Source organism: Trachurus japonicus, unplaced genomic scaffold (assembly GCF_045865225.1).
Source record: "Trachurus japonicus isolate A0001 unplaced genomic scaffold, Traja_1.0 AP030049.1".
NCBI classification, from domain to species: domain Eukaryota; kingdom Metazoa; phylum Chordata; class Actinopteri; order Carangiformes; family Carangidae; genus Trachurus; species Trachurus japonicus.
This window is the reverse complement of record NW_028220182.1, coordinates 4,898-28,225: the sequence shown is the minus strand read 5'-3', so window position 1 is coordinate 28,225 and position 23,328 is coordinate 4,898. Positions and strand designations below refer to the sequence as shown.

Here is a 23,328-nt window from a genome sequence, read left to right as displayed (position 1 = left end):
CATCAACAGGTATTGTTACAGTGGAAAATGATATTCAAACACAACTTTACCCCTCATAATGTTCCATTATGGAATAACAGAGTTTTATTGTGTAGAAGGAAATCTATTTTTATGGAATGGAAAAACAAATATGGTCAATTGTACATTTAATAGATGGTTGTGGAAATATACTTGCACTGGAGGAATTTAAGAGTAAATTGACTGCTCCATTGAAAATTACAAGGAAGTAACACAGAATATCCCAAGTGCCCTCATTCATTTAGGCCCCGTCCATACGAACCCGGGTATTTTTGAAACCGTGTGTTTCTCTACACGGTTTGGCCTTTCGTCCACACGTAACCGCAGAACTGGGCTCCTGAAACCGGAGTTTTTTGTAACCGGAGTCCAGGGTGAACTTTTTCGAAAACTCCGGTTTCAGCTTCACGTGTGGACAGGAAAACCGGACATTTTTCAGAAATCCCTGCCCTCCCTAGTTACTGTTGCTAGCACGTCAAGTTCTCGACGCTGACCATGCGCTGACCACTCAGACGCTCCTGTGAATATCAATAATCACTAAACATGCGGACACTAATACAAAACCGCGTGGTCACCATATGTGGTTACAGTGGCGGCCTTAGACATCTGGGGGCCCGTTTCAATATTTCATATGAGGCCCTACCCTGTTAAACATAAAATTATTTGCCAGCTATGTGCCCATGTGTCGCTGATGCTTTAAACTCTGAAAGGACGCAGTAAACGCACTATCCATGCATCCCAGGTACGCACAACACATTAAGTGTTAAAATCACTATCAGGGCAAGAAACCAGGACTTAGCAGAAAAAACGAGGACTGAAGTTGGTTTTCATCAAAAAGCAAAATCATTATGTACATTTTCAGACAAACTACAGGCGTTTAACAATATTCTGAATTTAAATTGGCAACAAAAGTAATGAGAGCAAAGTGCTCCGCGTTATTTCAGCACCACGGACAAGGAAAGGACGAGACATGCGGACAGACAGACGTCTACAGGTGCTGCGGTGCTGGAGCAGCCACAGACAGCTGTCTCCTTCATTATTAAAATCTGTAAATAAGCTGCCAATAATATCACATTTTAGTTGTGCTCTCGCTGTGTTTTATTTCTCTGTTAAGTTAGGACGTACTCATAGATCGCCTGTTTGGAGGCATTTTAACCCGAGGCAAAAAAGGAAAGAGGAGGAAAGTGATTGACAGACGTCGATCATCAGGTTACGCAACTGGGCGCACGTCAGGAGGAAAGCAGGAAAAACAAACACTGAGAAAAGGAATAATACTGGGAGAAGGAAAACGAGGGTCTATTGATAGTTTGCGGGCCGTTTTCAAAGGTAAGCCTACGTTGTTATTGATATTTCCTGCCGTATTATTAATTAGGAGCGACTAGTAGGCTACCGTCGCGGTGTGGCATGATACGCGCATCAGTGGTTGTAGAGCGGATCAGGGGTCGAGTGTGTGACCGCACGGTGGACAGAGCTGTTTGTGTGTGTGGTGTAGGCCTGTGTGTGTGTGTGTGTGTGTATGTTAAGGTGAAACCTATGAATTATTGTACTGTCTTTTACTTGGTGGCTGGCAGCTGGGGGCCCCCCTGGTGGCTGGGGCCCGTTTCAATTGAAACCGTTGAAACATAGGTAAGGCCGCCTATGTGTGGTTACATGCTGCTATTCCGACATGCCGCTATTTCGACATTGACTTCTAATTTTATTTTTCAAGCGTCCCACTATTCCGAGATTCTTTTTTTCATTGTCGGAGTAGGGGCACTTTACTATTTATCAAACATTCCGCTTTTCCGACATTGATTGATTAGGCTACGTTATAGTCAGACCTGTCCTGATTTTTTTTCTTCATCTGAGACACTGTTTCTCATACACAAATACATAGGCCTATAAGAGAGAAGAAAAAACAAACCCTCCAAGTTTAAAAAACACCGGCAGCAGCATCCCTGATCTGCAGCTACTGAGACTGTTATTATTCTGTCACTGAAGTCAGCTGAAGAGAGAATAACTTTGTTGCTGCTCCACAGAGAGCACATGGCTAATTAATATGCACGTGCTGACCATATATGGTTGTGTCTACGCATTCCGGGGGCAGAGGTGTGTTCACGTGCACAACTGCACACCATTCTTGTATCCAGTTTGATTTATCAAAGAGAAATTGCGTAGAGTTGTGCATGCACAGTTTGATAGATCTGAAAAAGGTGTAAATATTTTGGGTGTCTTTTCTCCGTAGGCCTAAGCAAAACATTTAGTAGCAGCAGTTTTACACTGCTTACTTACAGTTTTGATAAATGAGGCCCCAGGCCCCAGGCCCTAAGCCCAGAGCCCAGACGCTCACAGATGCAGCTCTCCGCAGCTCATCCGCGGCGCTGTCCGTGGTGCTGAAGGTGACAGGTTAACTTGACAAACAAACTGCAGCATTGTTCTGTTTGTTTATCATGTGTGTTAGTTTTGTTTGCGACTTGATAGTTGAGTTGTTGAAATTAAGAACATCACTCCCTCATCAAACCGGTGACAGGCATGCTGAAAAGAAAAGAGAGAGAGACGCGCCTGGGTATCGCAGCTGTAAAAAAAAAAAAAAAAAATCGGAATAGCGGTATCAAAAAGTGTCGGACTACCGGCATGTCTAGATAGAGGGATGTCGTCTAATAGCGGGATGTCTAAATAGAGACATGTCGGAATAGCGGGCGGACCCCACCATGCTGATATGGCTAAAATAGGCTTTTATCAAATTGTAAATTGCGGTCACTTCCCCACTGTGTTGCTTCCTTCCGTCCTGTACATTTGTTTTAAATGAAGCCTTTCAGAATCAATCAGTGGATCGATGGATTATCGTTGCGATGTGTGTATTTGTGTATTTTCGTATCTGTCATAAACAAGAGATTACGGGCGGGGTGTGTTAGTAGCGCGGACTCGCGGTGCCGGTCAGTTTGAGCTGTTTGAGCCTCCACTCTCTCTGTACAAGTTACAGCTGCTTTCCTGTTAGGAGTGATATCACCACCTACTGCTTTGGAATGCACATGAAGACGGATTTGCGGTTTCATGTGGACGGAGTTATTTTTTATCACACCGGTGGTGTGGACGCAAATTTTTTTTTAACCGGGGTCCAGAAAAGTTCGGTTTCAAAAATACCCGTGTTCGTGTGGACTAGGCCTTAGTGAAGAACAATTTACTGAACATCACAACACCAAGATTGCCCAAGCTTAAAATTGATGGTGTAGACCTTTTGAATGAAAAGTGTAATAACACATTTCTGAGACAATACTTTGTAAACACTGTTTACCCAGGTAGAACCAGAAGTACACTTATTCTTCAAGACTATAACAAATATCAACCATTAGAACTAAATTCTTAAAATTTCCAATTCCCTCTATATATAAAGAAATTCACTTCAAAACAATAAATAACATATATCCCTCTAATGAATTCATAAAGAAAAGATTTAAATTTGAGGTAGAGAATTGTCATACATGTAATACGAATGTTGAAACTACAGCATTTATTTTATGGGTGTGGAGCGGTTTAGAATGTATGGAGGGATCTTCACAATCTGCTTTCCTCCAAATCTATAGAAATAGATTTCTTCTCTTATCAAGATATTCAAATGTGTAATTCTCAAAAATAAAAAAACTGAATTTTTGGTAAATAATTTATTTATAGCAACAAAATACATAAATGTCAGTTTGCTAAGTCCTCCCCCTCATGGTCGGCTCTTAAAAATGAGCTCTCTCTGTTTCAAAAAATGTCTGAAAAAAATAGATAATGCCCAAGCTAAGAAACTGTATACACTTATGGAAATGCTTCAATTGTGATGAACCCCTTGTATCTTTTATTTGTATTTTATTTATTTATTTATTTTTTCCTTTTGATTACTTATTTTATTTATTTAATGTATTAATTTTTATACTCTCTATAGGCTCTGATACTCAGCCTTTATAGAAAATATTTTGATTTCCTATGTAATGCAGGAGGTGTGATTTTTCTTTCACTGTGATTTGATTTGCACATATGGACAGAAATGAGTATGTCATTGTATTTGTTCTTCATGTTTACATGTTTAATAAAGAAAAAAAAAACCAATGGGTGACCTCACGGGTGCTAGGTCCATTCTTTTTACAGTCTATCTATGGTCTCGAACACCGATTGTGTTCACCAATCACAGCGCTCTATCTGTTTAGAGAGTCGTTGGGCGGGCTTAACGCGATGGCGACATACATTTTAATTGGCTTGTCAGGCTAACGACATCCTGCTCTTTGCTCTGATTGGTCGTAGTGCTACCCTATTGCGTGCAGAGGCAGTTTGAAAGACAGCCTTCATCCTGCCCCCTGGATTGAGCCGAGGTCTACCGGTCGTTTCCAGACTAGACATTTTAGTGATATAGTCTGGCTTGTCAGGCTACCAATGTCCAACTTTTAAATCATAAACTCCTATAGGAATGGAAATGCATAAGGGTGTCCACCAGTGCACGTGGCACCAGGACACCCTAGGCCGGAGGTCAATGATCGACTTTGTAGTTGTGTCATCTGATCTCCGGCTGTATGTCTTGGACACTCGGGTGAAGAGAGGGACTGAGCTGTCAACTGATCACCACCTGGTGGTGAGTTGGATCCGCTGGCAGGGGAGGAAGCTGGACAGACTTGGCAGACCCAAGCGTATCGTGAGGGTCTGCTGGGAACGTTTGGCAGAATCCCCTGTCAGGGAGGTCTTCAACTCCGGGAGAGCTTTGACCGGATTCCGAGGGAGATTGGAGAAATCGGAGTTGGACATTGGACATTGGAGTCTGAATGGACCATGTTCTCCACTTCCATTGTTGACGCGGCCGTATGAAGCTGGGGCCGTAAGGTCTCTGGTGCCTGTCGCGGCAGCAATCCCCGAACCCGGTGGTGTACACCGGTAGTAAGGGATGCCGTCAAGCTGAAGAAGAAGTCCTACCGAGCCTGGCTAGCTTGGGGGACTCCCGAGGCAGCTGACTGGTACCGGCAGGCCAAGCGGACGGCAGCGGTCGCGGAAGCAAAAACTCGGGTCTGGGAAAAGTTCGGGGAGGCCATGGAGGAGGACTACCGGTCGGCCTCGAGGAAATTCTGGCAAACCATCCAACGCCTCAGGAGTGGGAACCAGTGGAGGAAGGGAGCTGTTGACCTTGACTGGGGATATCGTTGGGCAGTCGAAGGAATACTTTGAGGATCTCCTCAATCCTACTGACAGGCCTTCCGTCGAGGAAGGCTGAGGACTGATTCAGGTTGATTCATTCATAGCTGAAGTCACTGAGGTAGTCCGGAAGCTCCTCAGTGGTAAGGCACCGGGGGTGGATGAGATCCGCCCTGAGTACCTCAAGTCTCTGGATGTTGCGGGGCTGTCGTGGCTGACACGCCTCTGCAGCATCGCGTGGCAGTCGGGGACAGTGCCTCTGGACTGGCAGACCGGGGTGGTGGTCCCTCTTTTCAAAAAGGGGGACCGGAGGGTGTGTTCCAACTATCAGGGGATCACACTCCTCAGCCTCCCGGGCAAAGTCTATTCCAGGGTACTGGAGAGGAGAATTCGGCCGTGGATTCAGGAGGAACAATGCGGTTTTTGTCCTGGCTGTGGAACACTGGACCAGCTCTATACCCTCCGCAGGGTGCTTGAGGGTGCATGGGAGTTTGCCCAACCAGTCCACATATGTTTTGTGGACTTGGAGAAGGCTTTCGACCATGTCCCACGTGGCATCCTGTGGGAGGTGTTCCGGGAGTATGGGGTCGGAGGCCCTCTGCTGAGGGCTGTATGGTCCCTGTATGACCGGACAACACGTTCTCACTCCCAGTGCGTCAACCCCCTGACGAACGGTCACTGTCCCTCCTCGTCACATGCCTGACTCATTAGGTACCCGTTTTTCGTCATGAGGTGACGAGCGGGGATTTCAATTCATTCCAATGCAACCCCCTTCGCGGCGATATGTGACGCTCAGAGTAAAGTGATCCAGCCGACCGGACGCGGCGCTGAACGACGCACTGAGCTGGAAAACTTTTTTTCCCCTTTGAAGCTTTATTGAACCTGGTGTGTCTGACATACCGTAGCTTTCATCCAAGCCGTCATTTTGGTTATTATTTATTTACTGATCTTGGCGTTGGTGCAGAATAATAAATAAACAAACAAACAAACAAACAAATAAATAAATTACATCCTTGTCGGAAGACCAGACGGGGTGGGGGTGTGTAATAAATAAATAAAGAAATAAATATTTTTGTCCCGTGCGTAATTGTCAAGATCCGCATTTCGATTAAACTCGCCTTTCTTCTTTTGTACGAGTTGTTGGACGACTGCATTTTCATTTTATTTACTTATTTCCCTGTCCTAAGTCATGTTTATGGATACACAGTTGAACATATTGTCATTTTACCCTCGGCATTTCCCCCTCACTTTGCTGAATATCTGTTGATTCATGTCATAAACACGTTTTGTTCATTAAAAATATGTGGTGTTTATTAAAAATATGTTGTTCATTCAAATCGGTTGTTGTTCATTGCAGAACAATAGAATATTAATACGGTGATTTATATACAGATATTGATCGCGCAGTGTGACCACAATCACTACGCACGGAGGCGTGAGGGACATTTGAAACAGCTGTATCAATCGTCCCTGCAGCGACTACTGACACTTCAACCTGTTTTGGCTCTAAACTTCAAAACTATGACATTGCATAGTTTAGGACCTGTTTATGTACGAATTCATCTGTTGTTAGGTCATATTATTATTGCATGAAACACACAATACAACTTTTGATCACAAAAAAACTACCGCACCTAACATTTTACTTTCCGTAGTAAAAAAAAACAGGTTCGCGCTAATAACTTTTGAATGGCGTGACGTAATTTCACAAGCTTTCCCAGGATTGGTCGGTGTTGAGTGCTGAACTAGAGGATGTGACGTCATTGCAACGGCGCCACCGGTCGCGACCATAGACTGCGACACTGCCATCTACGGCGTCTGGACGGAACTACAACACCTTAACAGTGTGTTTGTGATCATGAGGAGTGGAAATTAAGCCATGTTGATTTAATTCAACAGCATGTGAATAAACAGTGAGGAATCAGAACAGTTAGACAGCTCTTTTTCAACAAAGTCCAAATAATTCAAGTAACTCAAGTCATATAGGCCTTTTTTTTTTTTATTGCAGAAAACAACATTTCTCCCCCCTTCTCCCTCCTCCCGCCCAGGAACCTTAGTTTATAATATAGTGTAGAATGAACCCGTCCACTGTAGTAATGTTTATGCACAACTGCACCACTTTAGCCAGCTCCTTTATTTCTGGTTTTACATTGGACAAACTGATTAAGGCTCCATTTTCAGGAGACACAGCTATTCTTTAATAACTTCCACATTTGTTGGGTTACGTTCAGAGGTTTATCAGGGCAGGGCCTAGGGTCATCCAGTGTTAGCAATTACAGACCCATCTGACCTTCACAGGGGTCACAGGTCAACTTTTCATGTGAAATTTGACGATTTTTGCTATCAATTCAGGCATAAAACACCAATACTTGGAGCTGGGAAGCTGAAATCTTTAGATTCTAGTCCAGACCTTGGAGCAGATTGACGGTGCCAAATATCAGAGCTCTGCTCCACTCGGAAGTGTCCAAAATGGCCAAAAAGCAGTGTTCATTTCTAATCCCCCATTGTGTACAAGACTAAATTCAACAGATAGTCTTTAATAACTTCCACATGCTTTGAGCTGGAAGTCTGAAAGTTTCAGGGTTTTGTCAGGGGCCTAGGGCCACCCATTATCTGCAATTTCAGACCAATCCCACATTCAGAAGGGGTCAAAGGTCAAGGTTTAGTGTGAAATTTGACGATTTTTGCTATCAATTCAGGCATAAAACACCAATACTTTGAGCTGGGAAGCTGAAATCTTTAGATTCTAGTCCAGACCTTGGAGCAGATTGAAGATCAGAGCTGTGCTCCACTCAGAAGTGTCCAAAATGGCCATGGTAAGTGTCAAAGGTCACAGGGGTCAAACATCAAAGTTAATCCTAACAAAACACACACGCTTTAAGTAATCATCATGAAATTTAGATGAGTTGTATATCAGAGAGTCCTCTATCATTATATTGTATTCCCATTGCTCTGGGGGCCACGGGGGGCCCCTGGGGGCCACTTCGCTTTCCCATGCTCTCACAGATTTGGGTGTCGGGTCAGTGGATAAGGGCCTCACAATGAGTCCACAGGCCAAGTTTCAAGTGATTCGGTTGGTTTCTATGGAAACAGCGGCCTCCTGGAGACAGAGGAATGCGGCTGTTTGAAGCCCCGCCTCTCGAAAAGTAATGGCTCAATCAGGACCGAACGCACATCAACGTGTTCGTCTTGGGCCCCCGGAACCACTGATATCAAATTCAGAACTGTACGACTTTTAGAAATATATTTCATCCATTTCAGCTTTTCTGACTCAGAAGGTCTCTCAGGCATTAAGTCTGAGAGGCTCTGAATCTGAAAAGCTGAAATGGATGAAATATATTTCTAAAAGTCGTACAGTTCTGAATTTGATATCAGTGGTTCCGGGGGCCCAAGACGAACACGTTGATGTGCGTTCGGTCCTGATTGAGCCATTACTTTTCGAGAGGCGGGGCTTCAAACAGCCGCATTCCTCTGTCTCCAGGAGGCCGCTGTTTCCATAGAAACCAACCGAATCACTTGAAACTTGGCCTGTGGACTCATTGTGAGGCCCTTATCCACTGACCCGACACCCAAATCTGTGAGAGCATGGGAAAGCGAAGTGGCCCCCAGGGGCCCCCCGTGGCCCCCAGAGCAATGGGAATACAATATAATGATAGAGGACTCTCTGATATACAACTCATCTAAATTTCATGATGATTACTTAAAGCGTGTGTGTTTTGTTAGGATTAACTTTGATGTTTGACCCCTGTGACCTTTGACACTTACCATGGCCATTTTGGACACTTCTGAGTGGAGCACAGCTCTGATCTTCAATCTGCTCCAAGGTCTGGACTAGAATCTAAAGATTTCAGCTTCCCAGCTCAAAGTATTGGTGTTTTATGCCTGAATTGATAGCAAAAATCGTCAAATTTCACACTAAACCTTGACCTTTGACCCCTTCTGAATGTGGGATTGGTCTGAAATTGCAGATAATGGGTGGCCCTAGGCCCCTGACAAAACCCTGAAACTTTCAGACTTCCAGCTCAAAGCATGTGGAAGTTATTAAAGACTATCTGTTGAATTTAGTCTTGTACACAATGGGGGATTAGAAATGAACACTGCTTTTTGGCCATTTTGGACACTTCCGAGTGGAGCAGAGCTCTGATATTTGGCACCGTCAATCTGCTCCAAGGTCTGGACTAGAATCTAAAGATTTCAGCTTCCCAGCTCCAAGTATTGGTGTTTTATGCCTGAATTGATAGCAAAAATCGTCAAATTTCACATGAAAAGTTGACCTGTGACCCCTGTGAAGGTCAGATGGGTCTGTAATTGCTAACACTGGATGACCCTAGGCCCTGCCCTGATAAACCTCTGAACGTAACCCAACAAATGTGGAAGTTATTAAAGAATAGCTGTGTCTCCTGAAAATGGAGCCTTAATCAGTTTGTCCAATGTAAAACCAGAAATAAAGGAGCTGGCTAAAGTGGTGCAGTTGTGCATAAACATTACTACAGTGGACGGGTTCATTCTACACTATATTATAAACTAAGGTTCCTGGGCGGGAGGAGGGAGAAGGGGGGAGAAATGTTGTTTTCTGCAATAAAAAAAAAAAGGCCTATATGACTTGAGTTACTTGAATTATTTGGACTTTGTTGAAAAAGAGCTGTCTAACTGTTCTGATTCCTCACTGTTTATTCACATGCTGTTGAATTAAATCAACATGGCTTAATTTCCACTCCTCATGATCACAAACACACTGTTAAGGTGTTGTAGTTCCGTCCAGACGCCGTAGATGGCAGTGTCGCAGTCTATGGTCGCGACTGGTGGCGCCGTTGCAATGACGTCACATCCTCTAGTTCAGCACTCAACACCGACCAATCCTGGGAAAGCTTGTGAAATTACGTCACGCCATTCAAAAGTTATTAGCGCGAACCTGTTTTTTTTTACTACGGAAAGTAAAATGTTAGGTGCGGTAGTTTTTTTGTGATCAAAAGTTGTATTGTGTGTTTCATGCAATAATAATATGACCTAACAACAGATGAATTCGTACATAAACAGGTCCTAAACTATGCAATGTCATAGTTTTGAAGTTTAGAGCCAAAACAGGTTGAAGTGTCAGTAGTCGCTGCAGGGACGATTGATACAGCTGTTTCAAATGTCCCTCACGCCTCCGTGCGTAGTGATTGTGGTCACACTGCGCGATCAATATCTGTATATAAATCACCGTATTAATATTCTATTGTTCTGCAATGAACAACAACCGATTTGAATGAACAACATATTTTTAATAAACACCACATATTTTTAATGAACAAAACGTGTTTATGACATGAATCAACAGATATTCAGCAAAGTGAGGGGAAATGCCGAGGGTAAAATGACAATATGTTCAACTGTGTATCCATAAACATGACTTAGGACAGGGAAATAAGTAAATAAAATGAAAATGCAGTCGTCCAACAACTCGTACAAAAGAAGAAAGGCGAGTTTAATCGAAATGCGGATCTTGACAATTACGCACGGGACAAAAATATTTATTTCTTTATTTATTTATTACACACCCCCACCCCGTCTGGTCTTCCGACAAGGATGTAATTTATTTATTTGTTTGTTTGTTTGTTTATTTATTATTCTGCACCAACGCCAAGATCAGTAAATAAATAATAACCAAAATGACGGCTTGGATGAAAGCTATGTCAGACACACCAGGTTCAATAAAGCTTCAAAGGGGAAAAAAAGTTTTCCAGCTCAGTGCGTCGTTCAGCGCCGCGTCCGGTCGGCTGGATCACTTTACTCTGAGCGTCACATATCGCCGCGAAGGGGGTTGCATTGGAATGAATTGAAATCCCCGCTCGTCACCTCATGACGAAAAACGGGTACCTAATGAGTCAGGCATGTGACGAGGAGGGACAGTGACCGTTCGTCAGGGGGTTGACGCACTGGGAGTGAGAACGTGTTGGACCGGAGCAGGAGCTTGGTTCGCATGGCGGCAGTAAGTCAGACCTGTTCCCGGTGCGTGTTGGACTCCGGCAGGGCTGCCCTTTGTCACCGGTTCTGTTCATTATTTTTATGGACAGAATTTCTAGGCGCAGCCAAGGGCCGGAGGGGGTACGGTTCGGGAGCCACTTGATTTCATCTCTGCTTTTTGCGGATGATGTTGTCTTGTTGGCTCCCTCGAGCCAGGACCTTCAGCATGCACTGGGGTGATTTGTACACATTCTCATGCAATAAAACACAGTTGTCACTGATGCACTTGTGATGCATAATGGTGACAACAAGGGCAACACATAAACACAAATAAAACACATTTCATCCGTCAAACACACTGGCCCTCATTTATCAAACTTGCGTAACTGAGATGAATTAAAAACCACGATGTGACAGATGCTCGTTAATCAGCTGTGTAAACAGAAACAGTCAATGACAGTTGTAGATCACACACACAAACTTCCAACATCTGCAGCACCAGAGCATGACCGGACGGCTCCTTGCCGACTCTCCGCCGGACACCGGAGCTGGGGGGGGGGGGGGCTCCGCTACCTGTCCAGGTGCAGCTGATGCTGATGGTCATAAAGTAGCGTTCGCAGTAATATGCCTATGATTTCTCCTCAGTCACTTGTGTTTAGTAAACTGCAGGAGCATTTCATGAGATCGCTGGTTTTCCTGACGTGGTCGGTGACACGTGCATCTGCAGCCTCCATCCACCGGGATGATGACGCTTATCAATCACAAAATCTATCAATCTATCAATGTCCAGATATTTAATGTTGCCGCCCTCTCCCTGTTCAGCGCGGTAATGTCAGTAAAGTCCCTCTTCTTGGCTGTCTTCCGTGTCTTCATGTCGTAAAAGGGGCAGGGCGACGCCTCTAAAGCAGGAATATATCGGGGCTTGACATTTAAATTACGCTAGTTTTCAGCCGCCGGATTTATCACCACCACGCCGGTTCTACGCCGAAATCAGCAGCGTACACACTTTTAGTAAATCACACGTGACACTTGGCGTACACTGATATTTACACCAGAATCTACACCAGATCCTGCGCAAGTTTGATAAATGAGGGCCAATGACTCAAAATTGATCACACTTGTTTCTCATGATGTGACAACCAATATACACCGCTTTAGAAGGCAAGAAGACAAAGAGTGGTCATTTCTGATGACATTCGGACTACTGTCATAGACCATGTCCTTGTGCATGGTATGAAAATGAGGGAGGCATGCCAAAGAGTTCAACCAAACATCAGTAGATTCAGTCTGTGTCCACCATAATCCAGAGATTTTAGATTTGCCTAGATTTAGGCACTTGGGTAAAGCATAGCACTTTATTGGATTTGCACAGACAGTTTGCACATTTTGTAGCCTATAGATATTGACTGTTTTCTATTTATCGTCCTTTTTTAAATCTTAACTGCTGTGATGGCCACATTCCACCTGCAAGAGAGGGACATGGGATTTAATGTGCATTTGTGTGTTAATTGAAACACTAAGATAAAGTAATGTGGCCATCTAAATGTAACAGGGGTTATGCAACATAATCACACAAAATTGTTTTAATTGCAGTTACCTGACAGATATTCCTCCTCGGGCGGAGCTTTTGTTTGTCCTGTGTGCCCCTGAATTCTTTTTGGGGTAACCTCATGTCCCGCCGAAACTCTCTCTCTTTTCTTCTACTCTGTGGGAGAGGCCAAGTGTGAAGCAGCTGGGATGAGAATCAGTTGTCATTGACCTCTTGACCTCCGAGGCCATGGTTCTCGACCAGAAAAAAAGTGGTTTGCACCCTCCAGGTCGGGGGAGAGTTCCTGCCTCAGGTGCAGGAGTTTAAGTATCTTGGGGTCTTGTTCACGAATGAGGGAAGGATGGAATGCGAGATTGACAGGTGGATCGGTGTAGCGGCCGCAGTAATGCGGTCCATCGTGGTGAAGGAGCTGAGCCGAAAGGCGAAGCTCTCGATTTACCGGTCGATCTACGTTACCACCCTCACCTATGGTCATGAAATCTGGGTCATGACCGAAAGAACGGGATCCCGGATACAAGCGGCCGAAATGAGTTTCCTCCGCAGGGTGGTGGGGCGCTCCCTTAGAGATAGGGTGAGGAGCTCTGTTACCCGGGAGGAGCTCGGAGTAGAGCCGCTGCTCCTCCACATCGAGAGGAGCCAGCTGAGGTGGCTCGGGCATCTGTATCGGATGCCCCCTGGACGCCTCCCTCGGGAGGTGTTCCAGGCATGTCCCACCGGGAGGAGGCCCCGGGGAAGACCCAGGACACACTGGAGTGACTACGTCACTCGGCTGGCCTGGGAACGCCTTGGGGTCCCCCCGGAAGAGCTGGAGGAAGTGTCCAGGGAGAGGGAAATCTGGAGATCAATCAATCAATCAATTTGTTTATTTCGGGCATGATCCCTGCTCCGACTGCTGCCCCCGGGGCCCGACTCCGGATGAAGCGCAAGAGAATGGATGGATGGATGGATGGATGGATAACTATAAAAGAGAAACGTGTGTCAGAAGAATGTAAATGGATTCTTCCTCATTCAATTGGCTAGACACTAGCTAGGCGCCATTATTGTTGGTTGTTGCTAGTTGATGTGGAGAAAACTTGCCATGAGTTGAAGATTGTAACGTGGGGTTGGCGAGAAGCTTAGCCACGGATGCTAATAGCTCAGCTCCAGCACGAAATAAAGTTGAGAGGCCGGAGACAAAGTGGAGGGATTTCCGCACTGTACATTTATTCACAGATACAGACCATACAAGCCAGGACTCACGGCATAAACTATTACCTTTAGCAAAATAGTAAACGAAGGACAGAGACGTTCGTGGCCTGCAGCCTTCACCAGCGTCCACATTACTGAAGTCAAGGAAGTCGACTAGGGGGGAAGGGTGATACCAAGTGACCAAACAAAAGGAGGCGCCACCGTATAGCGTTAAGTGCACTGTTATACTCTGGCTGTTACAAGATGTAACAATAAAAGAGCTATCTGTGACACTCAACAACCCTGCCTAAGTCTTTAGGGTCCGGGCAGCTAAGCTGCCGGGACACTATTGTATTCCTAGGAATTCTTCTTCTTCTTCTTCTTCTTCTTCTTCTTCTTCTTCTTCTTCTTCAGGGTCCGGGCAGCGCAGCTGCCAGGACACTATTGTATTCCTAGGAATTCTTCTTCTTCTTCTTCTTCTTCTTCTTCTTTAGGGTCCGGGCAGCTAAGCTGCCGGGACACTATTGTATTCCTAGGAATTCTTCTTCTTCTTCTTCTTCTTCTTCTTCTTCTTCTTCTTCTTCTTCTTCTTCTTCTTCTTCTTCTTCTTCTTCTTCTTCTTCTTCTTCTTCTTCTTCTTCTTCTTCTTCTTCTTCTTCTTCTTCTTCTTCTTCTTTCTTTCTTTCTTCTTCTTCCAAGGAAGTCATACTTCCCATGGGCGAAAACTCACCAAACTTTGCACAAAGGTTCAGTCCCATGCCAGATTCACTCAACTCCAAGGACATGTGCCCCCCCCTCCCAGGGGGGGCACAATAAGCGTTTAAATTTAAAAACTTTAAAAATTCCTACCAAACCAACGGTAGATGCTACAGTGTTGAAACTTCACCACAATGTCGCCTCAATACTGCTGAAACTTTTGTCAACTTAAACTTGTTACAAATTATGAAGTCCATCACTCTGTTTTTTTCAATAACTGTAAAACTTTTAAAATCTATCTCCTCCCACAATTTTTGCTCAATTGACACCAAACTTGCTACAGAGCATCTCCAGACTGTCCTCCACAAAACTTGTTTCTCGGATTTTTGATTAAGCAAAAACTGAGCCTACAGTGCATGAAAACGTTTGACTGTAAACAGTACTATAAACATATACCATCAAATTCTTGCTAAATACATTTTCAAACTTCCTGAAAAAAAATGAGAATATTCTGGAGTCATGGTTGATGAAGTTTGGCAAATATCAGAATTTTAATTCAAAAACTGAATTTTTGAGAACATTTTGAATTCTGCTCTCATGGGAACAACTGCAGTCAATGTGAGACTGGAATTTATAAACATCATATTTTCTCTTATGAAGCAAAACACTTATCATTAAAAACAAATCACCAACATTTCCATGCTGTCAAGATGCAATTTATGTATTTGACCATTTCATCACAACAGCTGCCCGGGCACTGGCTCACCTGAGTGGATAAATGAAGCTACACAGCAGGTCTCACTACCAGCTAATTAGCTCAGCGAGTTAGGAGCTGGTTCTTGGTGTCAGAGATTGTGAGTTCGAGACCCAGCGAGGGTGAAGATGATGATGATGACAGTTCAAAATGGCAGATGTCCTCAAGCTATTTTGCTGTCTAAATGCAATTTATGTATTAACAGATTTTTGTTTAGATAACAGAAATCTGCGTTCACAACTGCTGCCCGGACACTGACTCCCTGAGTCTATTTGAGAAGACACACACCATGTCTCACTTCCAGATAATTAGCTCACTGAGTTAAGCGCTGGTTCTTGGTGTCAGAGGTTGTGAGTTCAAGACCCAGCCAGGGTGATGATGACAGATCAAAATGTCAAATGTTCTCAACACGAAACACAAGACAATTGTCCTAATGGTGGCATCACAGCAAGCTTCTAAATTTAAAAATCCAAATAGCTTGGACTGGACCATGTGCGAAGGCTCCTAATATCTTAGACTCATAGTAGATGTTTGACAAATACATATCATTATTTTACCTCAAAAACGGATTTTTCTTTTTCTGCCTACACGACAGTGAATGGCTTACTCAATTTGTGAAGCCACTGTTGATCTGCCACTTGTCAATTAGCTCAGTGCGATAGACAATGGTCTTTGGTTCCCGAAGTTGTGGGTTCAATCCTCAACTGATGCAAATTGGACATTATAAGGACAACTGTCTTGTCTTCCTATTCTCCTGTTTGTTGCTCAGAATTGCCTAAATTTGCCCAAAAGTAGCCCGGACCCGACCCATCGCTGCGCAGCAGCTATAATTCTTTCTTTCTTCTTCCAAGGAAGTCATACTTCCCATGGGCGAAAACTCAGCAAACTTTGCACAAAGGTTCAGTCCCATGCCAGATTCACTCAACTCCAAGGACATGTGCCCCCCCCTCCTAGGGGGGGCACAATAAGCGTTTAAATTTAAAAACTTTAAAAATTCCTACCAAACCAACGGTAGATGCTACAGTGTTGAAACTTCACCACAATGTAGCCTCAATACTGCTGAAACTGGTCCACTTAAACTTATTACAAATTATGAAGTCCATCACTCTGTTTTTTTCAATAACTGTAAAACTTTTAAAATGTATCTCCTCCCACAATTTTTGCTCAATTGTCACCAAACTTGCTACAGAGCATCTCCAGACTGTCTTCCACAAAACTTGTTTCTCGGATTTTTGATTAAGCAAAAATTGAGCCTACAGTGCATGAAAACGTTTTACTGTAAACAGCACTGTAAACATATACCATCAAATTCTTGATAAATACATTTTCAATCTTCCTGAAAAAAAATGACAATATTCTGGAGTCATGGTTGATGAAGTTTGGCAAATATCAGAATTTTATCTCAAAAACTGAATTTTTGAGAACATTTTGAATTCTGGTCTCATGGGAACAACTGCAGCCAATGTGAGAGTGGAATTTATAAACATCATATTTTCTCTTATGAAGCAAAACACTTATCATTAAAAACAAATCACCAACATTTCCATGCTGTCAAGATGCAATTTATGTATTATCAGATTTTTGTTTAGATGACTGAATTTCTGAAATTTTGACCATTTCATCACAACAGCTGCCCGGGCACTGGCTCACCTGAGTGGATAAATGAGGCTACACAGCAGTTCTCACTACCAGCCAATTAGCTCAGCGAGTTAGGAGCTGGTTCTTGGTGTCAGAGATTGTGAGTTCGAGACCCAGCAAGGGTGATGATGATGATGACAGATCAAAATGTCAGATGTCCTCAAGCTGTTTTGCTGTCTAAATACAATTTATGTATTAACAGATTTTTGTTTAGATAATAGAATTTCTGACTTTTTGAAATCTGCCTTGACAACAGCTGCCTGGGCATTGACTCCCTGAGTCGATAAATGAAGCTACACAGCAGGTCTCACTACCAGCCAATTAGCTCAGCAAGTTAGGAGCTGGTTCTTGGTGTCAGAGGCTGTGGGTTCGAGACCCAGCAAGGGCGATGATGATGATGATGACAGATCAAAATCTCAGTTGTCCTCAACACGAAACACAAGACAATTGTCCTAATGGTGGCATCACAGCAAGCCTCTAAATTTAAAAATCCAAATAGCTTGGACTGGACCATGTGCGAAGGCTCCTAACATCTTAGATTCATAGTAGATGTTTGACAAATACATATCATTATTTTACCTCAAAAACTGATTTTTCTTTTTACTGTGGTTTCAAATCTGCCTACACGACAGTGAATGGCTTACCCAATTTGTGAAGCCACTGTTGAACTGCCACTTGTCAATTAGCTCAGTGCGATAGACATCGGTCTTTGATTCCCGAGGTTGTGGGTTCAATCCTCAACTGATGCAAATTGAACATTATAAGGTCAACTGTCTTGTCTTCCTTTTCTCCTGTTTGTTGCTCAGAATTGCCTAAATTTGCCCAAAAGTAGCCCGGACCCGACCCATCGCTGCACAGCAGCTATAATCTTCTTCTTCTTCTTTCTTTCTTCTTCCAAGGAAGTCATACTTCCCATGGGCGAAAACTCACCAAACTTTGCACAAAGGTCCAGTCCCATGCCAGATTCACTCAACTCCAAGGACATGTGCCCCCCAATAAGCGTTTAAATTTAAAAACTTTAAAAATTCCTACCAAACCAACGGTAGATGCTACAGTGTTGAAACTTCACCACAATGTAGCCTCAATACTGCTGAAACTTTTGTCCACTTAAACTCATTACAAATTATGAAGTCCATCACTGTTTTTTTCAATAACTGTAAAACTTTTAAAATGTATCTCCTCCCACAATTTTTGCTCAATTGACACCAAACTTGCTACAGAGCATCTCCAGACTGTCCTCCACAAAACTTGTTTCTCGGATTTTTGATTAAGCAAAAACTGAGCCTACAGTGCATGAAAACGTTTGACTGTAAACAGTACTGTAAACATATACCATCAAATTCTTGATAAATACATTTTCAATCTTCCTGAAAAAAAATGACAATATTCTGGAGTCATGGTTGATGAAGTTTGGCAAATATCAGAATTTTATCTCAAAAACTGAATTTTTGAGAACATTTTGAATTCTGCTCTCATGGGAACAACTGCAGCCAATGTGAGAGTGGAATTTTTAAACATCATATTTTCTCTAATGAAGCAAAACACTTATCATTAAAAACAAATCACCAACATTTCCATGCTGTCAAGATGCAATTTATGTATTATCAGATTTTTGTTTAGATGACTGAATTATTGACATTTTGACCATTTCATCACAACAGCTGCCCGGGCACTGACTCACCTGAGTGGATAAATGAAGCTACACAGCAGGTCTCACTACCAGCTAGTTAGCTCAGTGAGTTAGGAGCTGGTTCTTGTTGTCAGAGATTGTGAGTTCGAGACCCAGTGTGGTATATTGATGTGTTGATGAAAAGAAGGGATTACCGCTGACACGTCTTCGCTTGCATTCAAAAAAGAAGTTTATTAACAAGAAGAAGAACAGTGTACAAAAATGCCGAATCCTGGAGTATCTCTGGTCCAATATGAGATCTCTCCCGACTGGCCCAAAACCTTCCCTTTTTATATGCTGGCTTATCTCCAAAACTCCACCTTCTCCGGACAGAGAGAAACCTCCTGTCCAGATGTCCAATGACCTTTGACCTGACCCTTTAACTTTTAGGCTAGCGAAAAACCCCATATCCTGTGTTTTTTTTACCCATTAGAGAAGACAATGGGTCATTCAGTCGTCTTGGACCATGCCTATCTCCTTAGGTCAGATGACTAAACAAATAGTAGAACCCATTAAGCTGATCAGTTCACACATTCCTTCAGTTCAGAGAAAGCACACATAATATGAAGATAAGATAATACAAGACATTTAAGCAAGAAAGTTAAGGTGTATAATACACTACATATTTCCCCCCTTCGAGGCTCGTAGAGTCTCGACACATAAAAGATAACATACAATCAAATGATTATCATAATGAAACAAACAGACACTCTTATATAATGTCTATAATGAAACAATCATTAGCAATAAAACAATTTGTGGAGTGTGAGAGCGAAAACCTGCCAGGCAGCCAATCTTCCTTAAAGTTTCCATCAAACAATCAAGACAGGAAATTCTCTCACGGTCCCTCTGCCTTAGGCAACCACTGTTTAGCACTCCAAACCAATTAGAAAAGAAGAAATTCTTAAAACTTATATGAAATAATTCAGCAGATACATATGAAAACCTCAGACAAATAAAATCAAAACAGTGTCCAATTTCAGGCTGGTCAACCCATCGGATCCTCCATTGGACCTGTCCCTGCCTAACATTACTCTCCCTAAACGTCAAAAAGAAAGAAAACATCTGAGGCTCCAATATCCACATACTAGCAAAAACATACAGTAGTGAGTACATATCATCATGAAAGACATCACACTTCAATTTTTAAAAAGCATACCATAAAAACACCAAATTAAATTATACTGCAGTTCTTCCACAGTGTCAATCTTCAATGTGGTCAAAATACTTAAGTGTCCATAATGTTCAGGGCCCTTCACTTCATTCACATTCTTCATGTTTAGATGACTGAATCTTCTCAGAACATCTGGGTCCCCGAACAGCCTGGCACTTTCACAGTGATCTCTCTCCTATATGTTCTAGGAGGGAGAGAGAAAACAAACCAGTATCTTTGCAACAGCAAATACATTTCAAACATCAAATGCACATAAACACATAAATCCCTATATTTTTACTAAATCAGTTTTGCAATTGTATCCACAGACTTCTCATCCATTATCCAAGCAGAAGTCCCCTCCTGCTCATGACATCTCTTCACAAAAATGTGGCAAAAACCTTGCAAAATTTTGACAAAAACTTGGTTAACTTGGCAAGTGACTGAGCATCCACCTGGTTATAACCCAATCAGTCTATTTAAGCAAATAAAATCCATACTATAACCTCCCCCCTTGCAACATGGGCCAACCCATGTGCCTCTTGAATCGTCAGACCTAAAAGGGCTGAGAGCACTATTATCAATCCTTCATGATTCTCCAAAGACCAATAGAATCTTAAGTGTCACCTCTACCTATCCACAACTATTTCTTTATTTCAAGAACAGCTTCCTTTTTGTAATTATCTCAACTTTCTAAGGTAACCATACAACTTCACACTGTGTAAATTAAGCTTTTTGAATATACTGTATGTTACTGCAATAAGTATAGTAAGCTTGCTAAATTTCTAATTTGTCCTTGTATTATTTAATTATACATTTTACACTGGAACTTTAAGAGGCAGCAGCCTCACACTTTGGCTCAAATTGGGCTGTTGGTCTGAGTGAGTAGTGGATCCCACACTTACACTGGAGACACACAATTTTCTTACCATGCCATGTTCTGTCCTATTTCATTTTATTATGAGAAAGCCACTTTTGTGGATAATTGAGTGAGACTTGTAGAATAAGATATTCTTTTTTTTTTTTCCAACAGTAAACCAACTAATCAACATTTACCAACACAATGAGTTTAAACATATTAAGAAATATTTCTTATGCAGGCCTACGTTTCATTTTATTACACTATGGCAATAACAATAATTCTTAACTATATAAAGGAAAAGATGGAGAATGACAAAAAACAACTGTTTAGACTTCACATTTCTGCTCATACTACATGTTACTGCCAAAGCAGTGCAATTTTACTTTCTTTACTTTAGCATCTGATGCATGTCAGTTTGGTCAATAAATGCTAAACTACAACTTATGAATTCTACGAGGTTTCATTACTGTCAACAAAAATCAAAACAATACAACACATGAGTGTTGAGGAGTGGCTGTTCAACACTGCAACTTTAACCTCATTCAGACAAGTATAAGTCAAAATATGTCCTTATCCTGATGTTGATATTTTCTCCTGCACTTCCTAAATGTTGTTCTAAATCTTGTTTTGATAATATGCCAGGCAATGCAATGGACAGTTGAGACATAAAAGGAGAACAAATTAACTGGTTTTAACGCTAGTGTCATCACAGAACACAAAACATCTCTTCTCAAAAATACAGATAGGTATAGGCTCCTGATACCAGTATAGGTATTGTAGTTTTTTGATTTTTGTAGCAAAGCTCAATTGATTTTGTAAGAGGTACCAACTGACACCTCCCTTTCGAATTTTCTGAGCATCCCTAAAATCCTAGCTGCGGACCCCTGAAAGGGTTCAACAGTCCTCGGAATGTCATTACCTGACCTCTGAAGCCTCCTCTTGTGATTCCTCTGAAATTCCCTCTGAAATTTCCTCCTCCTACTTTGTTACACTCACGAGCAAAATGACCAACCAGTCCACAATTATAACACACTTCAGGACTTTGTTGAAAATTTGGATTAAAGTTTCCTCTTGCTCTCCCTACATTTCCTTGACCTCTTCCTCTCCATGCCTGCTGCTGCAGGCCAAAGGTCGGCTGTGTGTTATAAACAAAAGGTACCGCTGCACAAGGCTGTGGTGCCTGGTACTGATTTGGCTGTGGCTGCAGATGTGGCTGTGACATGGGCTGACTTATCTCAGATTGGTTCTGCATAACTACCGCCTGCTTCTTCTCCTTCTTCAGTTGAATCTGATTTAACTGTCTAAGGATCTCCTGATCTTGGCCCCTCTGTTCATGCTCTTTCTTTCTATACAGCTCTACTTGGTATGCTATGTGATCTGTATAAACACTCTTTATCATGCTCCCTAAACCAACCACTTCTGCTAACTTACTCCTCACTGACAGAGGCAACCCCTTCTGAATTTTAGCTCGCAAGATTGATTGTTCCATTGGATTCTCCTCTGGATCACGTCCTGTAACATTTCTCCATACCTGATGAGCTCTTGACACATAAGATCTCGGATTTTCTTCTTGTCCTAATGGTTCAACATGAACATTATCAGGGTGTACATTTGTTGGAAATGTATCTCTTAACGCTCTATACAGTCGACCTCTATTTGCTCCAAACAGCTCTGAATCGTTCACAGTAGATCCCACATATCGATTATATCCAGCTTTCTGTAAAATCTCTTCCATGGCTGGAACCCCAATAATATTTACCAGAAGTCTCTTAAAGTCTCCCATGGTAGGCTTTGTTTCCACCATAATCTCCTTCAACTTTAAAATCCAAGGATGTGCTCCATCCTGAAGAATGGGTAATTGGTCAAATAAATCTGGCATAACTGTATCATCCCAAGATTTATACACCGGATTCTGTCCTCTGATAACCACTGGACAGATCTTATCAGACTTATCTTCCTCCCTTGCTGATTTTTGGGAGGCTTTTTTCAATAACTTTTTCTTTTGCATTTGCAAGTCCTGTAATTGTTCCTGTAATAATCTCCGGCCTTTTGGTGTGGTGTATTGGTCCAAATATTTAAGGCATTGATCTATACCTTTATCAATCCTACTTAAAGTTTGTCGTCTCTCTTCTTCTTCCCTAGAAACATGTTTTGTCTTGGCATGCCTTCTTGAAAATGAAGGACTCTCATTATCCAAATCTCCATTACTATCCCTATTCTCATTTTCATCTTTGCTTTCCCTTTCACTTCCTTCTCTTAAATCCTTCTCCCTCTCTACTCCACCTCTTCTTCTTTCTGCACTAGCCAATAACCTTCTAACTGCTGAATCATATCCTCCCACAGCTTTTTCCTCATCACTCTGATCTTCGACCTCCTCCTGACTAATTACTGGGAGCTGAGGATACATTTCCCTAAACTCCTCCTCCTTCTCATAAGGTGAGGGTCTCTGTACTGGGACCAAATGTGAGAGGAGTATATCAATCTCTGCCATCAACTTTTCTACTTTCTTTACATTCTTTTCTACTTCCTCTACAACTTTCCCATAACCTTCATCCATTTTTGACCCTAGCTCTTTTCAAGCAACTGGAGAATATCAAACTCTATTTGTCTCTTCTCTTTATATTTTTCACCTTTTTATTATTTCGATCACTTCATGTGGACACCAACAACTGTATTATTTTGATTAATAATTTAGGATTATTCTTCTAGTTCAACAGGAGTATGTACTTCTGGATTGTTT

The 23,328-nt window shown here is 42.4% G+C and overlaps 1 protein-coding gene across 1 annotated transcript; it reads right to left on the bottom strand.

Annotated features, from left to right (window-relative positions):
• Positions 1-21,458: 21,458 nt before the first annotated feature.
• On the bottom strand, positions 21,459-23,121 carry LOC146960737 (uncharacterized). Its single transcript, XM_085772101.1, has 2 exons — positions 21,819-23,121; positions 21,459-21,472 (listed from the first exon to the last, which is right to left on the bottom strand). The coding sequence occupies exons 1-2, from the start codon at positions 23,077-23,079 to the stop codon at positions 21,459-21,461; spliced, it is 1,275 nt and encodes a 424-aa protein (XP_085628227.1). The 5' UTR covers positions 23,080-23,121.
• Between the last annotated feature and the right edge of the window lie 207 nt (positions 23,122-23,328).

What these genes read in the sequence shown, in the direction of transcription:
- LOC146960737 (XM_085772101.1), bottom strand. Translation starts at nt 23,079, where the DNA reads ATGGCAGAGATTGATATACTCCTCTCACATTTGGTCCCAGTACAGAGA.